The sequence below is a fragment of the Salmo trutta genome, chromosome 23 (genome assembly GCF_901001165.1).
Source record: "Salmo trutta chromosome 23, fSalTru1.1, whole genome shotgun sequence".
NCBI classification, from domain to species: Eukaryota; Metazoa; Chordata; class Actinopteri; order Salmoniformes; family Salmonidae; genus Salmo; species Salmo trutta.
This window is the reverse complement of record NC_042979.1, coordinates 257,346-265,964: the sequence shown is the minus strand read 5'-3', so window position 1 is coordinate 265,964 and position 8,619 is coordinate 257,346. Positions and strand designations below refer to the sequence as shown.

General features: G+C 45.8%; 1 protein-coding gene across 10 annotated transcripts in view; it reads left to right on the top strand.

Annotated features, from left to right (window-relative positions):
• Nucleotides 1-7,471: 7,471 nt before the first annotated feature.
• Nucleotides 7,472-8,619, top strand: part of LOC115159070 (mitogen-activated protein kinase 10-like) — a 94,115-nt gene continuing 92,967 nt past the window's right edge. For 9 of the 10 annotated variants that reach the window (XR_003868835.1, XR_003868833.1, XR_003868834.1 and 6 more), the window contains exon 1: nucleotides 7,472-7,713. Coding sequence is in view for 6 of the 10 variants with exons in the window: in XM_029708429.1 (XP_029564289.1) it covers nucleotides 7,711-7,713 (3 nt within the window). In the remaining 4 variants the exon portion in view is untranslated. The remainder of the gene's footprint in view (nucleotides 7,714-8,619) is intronic. The other variant, XM_029708427.1, reaches the window with a different exon arrangement.

Here is an 8,619-nt window from a genome sequence, read left to right as displayed (position 1 = left end):
CATTTTTCAAAATTAAAAAATGTCAATTGCTCCTTGGTCATGTGACCTACTGACTTCAAACAGGGTTCAGAATGTCCACTCAGTGGGCCTACACATTGCACAACCTTTAGTTTGTCCATTTTCATCTGACACTTTACTTCAAATAACTACGAAACATTTCAGTGTTAACTTTCTCTTTATCCATGGTTGATGTATATTTCAGAGCCTCTTCGGTGTGGATGGGGTATAGCATACATTTTCAACAACAAAGACAGCACTTCCAGTTTGTGTTCTTTACTCTGTTGAACTCTTTTGTCTTCATTCCTAGGCACAGCACATAGAACTACCGTTGGCATGCAAAACATTCAATCTTAAACAAAACAAAGCGTAACACGTTATAAATAATATCAAATATCAATGCAGTATGACGAATTAGCCATCCATTGTTATATCATAAATTGTCTTACATGCCGTCACTGTTGTCAAAAGATTATATACATGTTAAATAAAGTTACTAACACAGACAGTCTTTGGGCCAAATCCATGTTCTTTATCAGTGGCACACATGAAGCAGTTGTTGGCTTTGTTGAACTCTGAAATCATAGGCATGAACTGAACATATGGCTGTCCCACACAACTATATCAAAATAAAGAATGAGCATTTTCTTAGAATTAAATGTCATTACATACCAGACATTTTTAGTATATCCTCAGCCATTTCTTTTCACAGTTGCTCCATGTGTTTTTGTGAAGGTTCTATATCAATTTTGGAGGAGATGTTGGGGAAGTTCTGTGCAACTTCCTTGGCCATCTACACCAAAAACTAATATAGAGTTTTTGACCTAATTGTCACATAACAGCTAACCATTAATTATTGAAAATATAACTATCAAACCTGCATTACACAGACCCCGCAGGTGAAGGTGTTCTACTGCATGGTGTGAATTATTTCCCCTCCTTTTCACTTTGTCCACCCAGTCGTCTTTTCCATGACAATTGTTGTGAAGAAGGCTTCAGGGTGCCCAAGAAAGTCCAGCAAGTGCCAGGACCGTCTCCTAAAGTTGATTCAGCTGCGGGATCGGGGCACCACCAATACAGAGCTTGCTCAGGAATGGCAGCAGGCAGGTGTGAGTGCATCTGCATGCACAGTGAGGCGAAGACTTTTGAAGGATGGCCTGGTGTCAAGAAGGGCAGCAAAGAATCATTTACATTACATTTACATTTAAGTCATTTAGCAGACGCTCTTATCCAGAGCGACTTACAAATTGGTGCATTCACCTTATGATATCCAGTCGAACAACCACTTTACAATAGTGCATCTAAATCTTTTAGGGGGGGGGGGTTAGAAGGATTACTTTATCCTATCCCAGGTATTCCTTAAAGAGGTGGGGTTTCAGGTGTCTCCGGAAGGTGGTGATTGAGTCCGCTGTCCTGGCGTCATGAGGGAGCTTGTTTCACCATTGGGGTGCCAGAGCAGCGAACAGTTTTGACTGGGCTGAGCGGGAACTGTGCTTCCTCAGAGGTAGGGAGGTGAGCAGGCCAGAGGTGGATGAACGCAGTGCCCTTGTTTGGGTGTAGGGCCTGATCAGAGCCTGAAGGTACGGAGGTGCCGTTCCCCTCACAGCTCCGTAGGCAAGCACCATGGACTTGTAGCGGATGCGAGCTTCAACTGGAAGCCAGTGGAGAGAGCGGAGGAGCGGGGTGACGTGAGAGAACTTGGGAAGGTTGAACACCAGACGGGCTGCGGCGTTCTGGATGAGTTGTAGGGGTTTAATGGCACAGGCAGGGAGCCCAGCCAACAGCGAGTTGCTGTAATCCAGACGGGAGATGACAAGTGCCTGGACTAGGACCTGCGCCGCTTCCTGTGTGAGGCAGGGTCATACTCTGTGAATGTTGTAGAGCATGAACCTACAGGATCGGGTCACCGCCTTGATGTTAGTGGAGAACGACAGGGTGTTGTCCAGGGTCACGCCAAGGTTCTTAGCACTCTGGGAGGAGGACACAAGGGAGTTGTCAACCGTGATGGTGAGATCATGGAACGGGCAGTCCTTCCCCGGGAGGAAGAGCAGCTCCGTCTTGCCAAGGTTCAGCTTGAGGTGGTGATCGGTCATCCACACTGATATGTCTGCCAGACATGCAGAGATGCGATTCGCCACCTGGTTATCAGAAGGGGGAAAGGAGAAGATTAATTGTGTGTCGTCTGCGTAGCAATGATAGGAGAGACCATGTGAGGATATGACAGAGCCAAGTGACTTGGTGTATAGTGAGAATAGGAGAGGGCCTAGAACAGAGCCCTGGGGGACACCAGTGGTGAGAGCACGTGGTGCGGAGACAGATTCTCGCCACGCCACCTGGTAGGAGCGACCATTCAGGTAGGACGCAATCCAAGCGTGGGCCGCGCCGGAGATACCCAGCTCGGAGAGGGTGGAGAGGAGGATCTGATTGTTCACAGTATCAAAGGCAGCAGATAGGTCTAGAAGGATGAGAGCAGAGGAGAGAGAGTTAGCTTTAGCAGTGCGGAGAGCCTCCGTGACACAGAGAAGAGCAGTCTTAGTTGAATGCCCAGTCTTGAAACCTGACTGATTAGGATCAAGAAGGTCATTCTGAGAGAGATAGCAGGAGAGATGGCCAAGGACGGCACGTTCAAGAGTTTTGGAGAGAAAAGAAAGAAGGGATACTGGTCTGTAGTTGTTGATATCGGAGGGATCGAGTGTAGGTTTTTTCAGAAGGGGTGCAACTCTCGCTCTCTTGAAGACGGAAGAGACGTAGCCAGCGGTCAAGGATGAGTTGATGAGCGAGGTGAGGTAGGGGAGAAGGTCTCCGGAAATGGTCTGGAGAAGAGAGGAGGGGATAGGGTCAAGTGGGCAGGTTGTTGGGCGGCCGGCCGTCACGAGACGCGAGATTTCATCTGGAGAGAGAGGGGAGAAAGAGGTCAAAGCACAGGGTAGGGCAGTGTGAGCAGGACCAGCGGTGTCGTTTGGCTTAGCAAACGAGGATCGGATGTCATCAACCTTCTTTTCAAAATGGTTGACGAAGTCATCCGCAGAGAGGGAGGAGGGGGGGGAGGGGGAGGAGGATTCAGGAGGGAGGAGAAGGTAGCAAAGAGCTTCTTAGGGTTAGAGGCAGATGCTTGGAATTTAGAGTGGTAGAAAGTGGCTTTAGCAGAAGAGACAGAAGAGGAAAATGTAGAGAGGAGGGCGTGAAAGGATGCCAGGTCCGCAGGGAGGCGAGTTTTCCTCCATTTCCGCTCGGCTGCCCGGAGCCCTGTTCTGTGAGCTCGCAGTGAGTCGTCGAGCCACGGCGCAGGAGGGGGGGACCGAGCCGGCCTGGAGGATAGGGGACAGAGAAAATCAAAGGATGCAGAAAGGGAGGAGAGGAGGGTTGAGGAGGCAGAATCAGGAGATAGGTTGGAGAAGGTTTGAGCAGAGGGAAGAGATGATAGGATGGAAGAGGAGAGAGTAGCGGGAGAGAGAGAGCGAAGGTTGGGACGGCGCAATACCATCCGAGTAGGGGCAGAGTGAGAAGTGTTGGATGAGAGCGAGAGGGAAAAGGATACAAGGTAGTGGTCGGAGACTTGGAGGGGAGTTGCAATGAGATTAGTGGAAGAACAGCATCTAGTAAAGATGAGGTCAAGCGTATTGCCTGCCTTGTGAGTAGGGGGGGAGGTGAGAGGGTGAGGTCAAAAGAGGAGAGGAGTGGAAAGAAGGAGGCAGAGAGGAATGAGTCAAAGGTAGACGTGGGGAGGTTAAAGTCACCCAGAACTGTGAGAGGTGAGCCATCCTCAGGGAAGGAACTTATCAAGGCGTCAAGCTCATTGATGAACTCTCCAAGGGAACCTGGAGGGCGATAAATGATAAGGATGTTAAACTTGAAAGGGCTGGTAACTGTGACAGCATGGAATTCAAATGAGGAGATAGACAGATGGGTCAGGGGAGAAAGAGAGAATGTCCACTTGGGAGAGATGAGGATTCCAGTGCCACCACCCCGCTGGCTCGATGCTCTAGGGGTATGCGAGAACACGTGGGCAGACGAGGAGAGAGCAGTAGGAGTAGCAGTGTTATCTGTGGTAATCCATGTTTCCGTCAGCGCCAGGAAGTCTAGGGACTGGAGTGTAGCATAGGCTGAGATGAACTCAGTCTTGTTGGCCGCAGACCGGCAGTTCCAGAGGCTGCCGGAGATCTGGAACTCCACGTGGGTCGTGCGCGCTGGGACCACCAGGTTAGAGTGGCAGCGGCCACGCGGTGTGAAGCGTTTGTATGGCCTGTGCAGAGGGGAGAGAACAGGGATAGACAGACACATAGTTGACAAGCTACAGAAGAGGCTACGCTAATGCAAAGGAGATTGGAATGACAAGTGGACTACACGTCTCGAATGTTCAGAAAGTTAAGCTTACGTTGCGAAAATCTTATTGACTAAAATGTCGAAAATGATAGCTAACTAACACAACACGACACTAATCAAGTCGTTCCGTTGTAATGTAATAGTTTCTACAGTGCTGCTAGTCGGTAGAGGTTGGCTATTATACAAAAGCAACTTTGTAGCTAGCTAACATAACACTAATCAAGACGTTCCTTTGTAATGTATTTAGTTTCTACAATGCTGCTCGTCGGTAATAGTTGTCTAGGTATGGAACAATGGCGTCGCGGGGGACGGAAATAGCTGGCTAGCTAACCTAGCTAACCTCGATAATTACTAAACTACACAATTATCAAGCTATGACAAAGACAACTATGTAGCTAGCTAGCCAACACTGCACTAGTCAAATCGTTCCGTTGTAATGTATTAGTATCTACAGCGCTGCTAATCGGTAATGGTTGGCTAGCTAGCAAACCCACTAGCTAGCAGTGGGTTTGATGACTAGGTGTGTTGACTAAGTCTGGAGTGTGGACAAGGCGTCGCGGCTGGCTAGCTAACCCCGATAATTACTCTAAACTACACAATTATCTTAGATACAAAGACAACTATGTAGCTAGCTAACTAACACTACACTAATCAAGTCGTTCCGTTGTAATGTAATAGTTTCTACAGTGCTGCTAGTCGGTAGAAGTTGGCTAGCTAGCAGTGTTGACTAGCTAGCAGCTAGCAGCTAGCAGTGTTGACTACGTTAGGAGGACGAAAAAATAGCTAGCCTCGATAATTACTCTAATTACTCTAAACTACACAATTATCTTTGATAGCTAAGAAAAATTGCTCAGATCAAACAAACCAAACCGTTGTAATGTAAAGAAGTGTAATATTACCTGTGGAGCGAAGCGAAGTGCGACTGCTCGCTCCGGACCGGAAGTGAATCCACTTCTTTCCAGGAAAAACATCAGGGACAGACTGATATTCTGCAAAAGGTACAGGGATTGGACTGCTGAGGACTGGGGTAAAGTCATTTTCTCTGATGAATCCCCTTTCCGATTGTTTGGGGCATCCGGAAAAAAGATTGTCCGGAGAAGACAAGGTGAGCGCTACCATCATTCCTGTGTCATGCCAACAGTAAAGCATCCTGAGACCATTCATGTGTGGGGTTGCTTCTCAGCCAAGGGAGTGGGCTCACTCACAATTTTGCCTAAGAACACAGCCATGAATAAAGAATAGTACTAACACATCCTCCGTGAGCAACTATCCAACCATCCAGGAACAGTTTGGTGACGACCAATGCCTTTTTCAACATGATGGAGCACTTTGCCATAAGGCAAAAGTGATAACTAAGTGGCTCGGGGAACAAAACATCGATATTTTGGGTCCATGGCCAGGAAACTCCCCAGACCTTAATTCCATTGAGAACTTGTGGTCAATTCTCAAGAAGCGGGTGGACAAACAAAAACCCACAAATTCTGACAAACTCCAAGCATTGATTATGCAAGAATGGGCTGCCATCAGTCAGGATGTGACCAAGAAGTTAATTGACAGCATGCCAGGGCGGATTGCAGAGGTCTTGAAAAACAAGGGTCAACACTGCAAATATTGACTCTTTGCATCAACTTCATGTAATTGTAAATAAATGCCTTTGACACTTATTAAATGCTTGTAATTATACTTCAGTATTCCATAGTAACATCTGACCTAAATATCTAAAGACACTGAAGCAGCAAACTTTGTGGAAATTAATATTTATGTCATGATGATTTTTTTAAAGGCAGTAAATGAGGCTGAATGAACTGTTTCGCTGCCAGACAATGCTCGGCTGATAGCCAGGTGTAGCAGTGGTAAGGTGTTGGGACTGCTGTTGGGACTCTGCTAGAGGGACAGCTTTATGTAGGCCCTAACAGTTTGCAGGCACTGTTTGTCACCGTTATAGTGCAATTAATACTTTATCAGTTTGGGTTTCCAAATTATTTATAACTATGTTCCAGCCCCCAGATAATCCGCTCAAGGAAAATTCGGCCCATGGCTGAATTGGGGACCCCAGTTGTATTGTGTGATGCCCATATCCCTATATGTCTCTCAGAAGTATCTATATTATCAACAAAAGCCTTTTTAGCATAGCAGTTAAAAATAGCAACAATGAGCACTGACACATCAACAATTTTTTGGGGAACTCTGATCCTATTCAGTCAGGAAGTAATTTAGCATCAAGGACTTCCTTCCTCAGTTTGGGCCCAGCCACCTGTTTCTAGCTCACTATTTGCCCTCTAGTGGAGTAAAAAAATAATTGCAAGCAGGATGTGATAGTAGAATCATTGCAAGCAGGATGTGATAGTGGAGATGGTGTGTATTTTGCTCAGTGAGGCATACTTCCTTCTTCAATTTGAGTGGAATACCTTTCAGGGACATGTGAATTGTACAGACACAAAGAGGTCATAAGGACTAATTACTATCAGATTTGCAAATGTGTGCGTGTTCAAGGGATCTCGGTGAGATGCGTCTGGTCAATGTTCATTTGGAGGGAAGACAGTAGGCTACATCACCATTGAACATCTCATGTGCCAGTGTAGGGTGTTGTCTTTCGGATGGAACGTTAAATGGGTGTCCTGACTCTCTGTGGTCACTAAAGATCCTATGACACTTATTGTAAAAGTAGGGGTCTTAACCCCAGTGTCCTGGCTAAATTCCCAAACTGTAAATGAGAATGTATTCTCAGTCAATTTACTTGGTAAAAAACAAACATAAAATCAGAATTCCTTAAAAATCATTTGTATGTGTGCACAATGCATCCTTTAATGTTTACATGTTTATAATGTTGTGTGTGTGTGTGTGTGTGTGTGTGTGTGTGTGTGTGTGTGTGTGTGTGTGTGTGTGTGTGTGTGTGTGTGTGGAATGAGTGAGTGAGGCCTATGATATGGCCAGAGGGTGGAACCTTAAGCACGCCTGCCCGCCTCCCCGCATATCTTGAGCGCACTGGCAGGATGTCGCAGGATCGGAGAGAGGGAAGCTCGAGCTTCTCTCCTTCATGCACACCCCTCCCATCCATGACGTCACATGTGCTCCCTTAGGTTGCCATAGCAATTTCTTTCCCTAACCCCGTTCTTTTTTCTGTCCCTCCTCCTTTCTGGTACGTCCACAATGGTACAGACAGCATCTTGCAGCACAATGGTTGCAAGACGGTAAACGGGGAGTGATTCAGCATTGCAATCGTAATTTCTAGGCTATTCCGCTATTTTTTTCTTCCATCGCTGCAATTGTTTTTAGTTATCTCCATGTTCACGTTTATTTTTCTGTGCGTGCTAAGTCGTTAAATGTCTCCCGTCTGAATGTTTTGAACAGAACTGTCACCGGCCAAGGATCGTCGTCAGCTGGCACGGAATGGTAGGTTTGCTCGGTGTGGTGTGGTGGAACAGTGATGTTGATGCAGCGGGAACCTGCTGAAGGATGGGGTGATGAATATCGATCTGCTCAAAGGTTAATGACGTCGACTAATAGCATTTCTTTCTGTCTTAGAACGCGACAGTGACAATAACAAACCTCTTTTGATTTGACTTGTCCAGTGTTTGTTATAAATATGTGGTCAGTGATGGAATTAATAAGGCGTTGACTTGATATGTTATTGATGTAGGACACAAATGTTGTCCACAAGGATGTTTTTTTCTACCCTCGATTGATGGTCATATACATGCACCGACATTTCATAACATCCCTTTCATTATCACTAGGCTGATGTCTTATTATGTAGGCCTATCAGCAATTGAGAATATATTATCAACAATGTTGCAATATAAATATGGCAATACATCAATGAATGGTATATTATTTAGCGTTTATAAGGCATCACGATAGGACTTAAGGCTAGATCTGGGCCTGGCTACATTTAACTTACATTTGATACATTTAAACGGTAGACCATTCAGCCAGGACTTTATAGATAGGCCTATGCACCCACTCTCAGATGTCAGCTGCACCTTGTGTGGGCTATGGACTCAATCACCTACAGAATGACTTTGCATCAATGCATCTCAGTTATAAAAGTGCACATTTACAAACTCGTGATTAGTCCAGAAAGATCATGAATGAATGGACCACCTGACATATTATTTCACAATGCATGATGAGATGTGTAAAGGCAGTGCCATATGATATAGAAAGATTGGAGTGTGAAAAACTAGGCTATTTGGGTGAGGAGCAGTAGGCATCATAATGCAGCAAAGAGATTGAATACATTATTGATACAGTAACAGGTGCTTGAAATTTGAACACAGCAAAACACACGGATTGTTT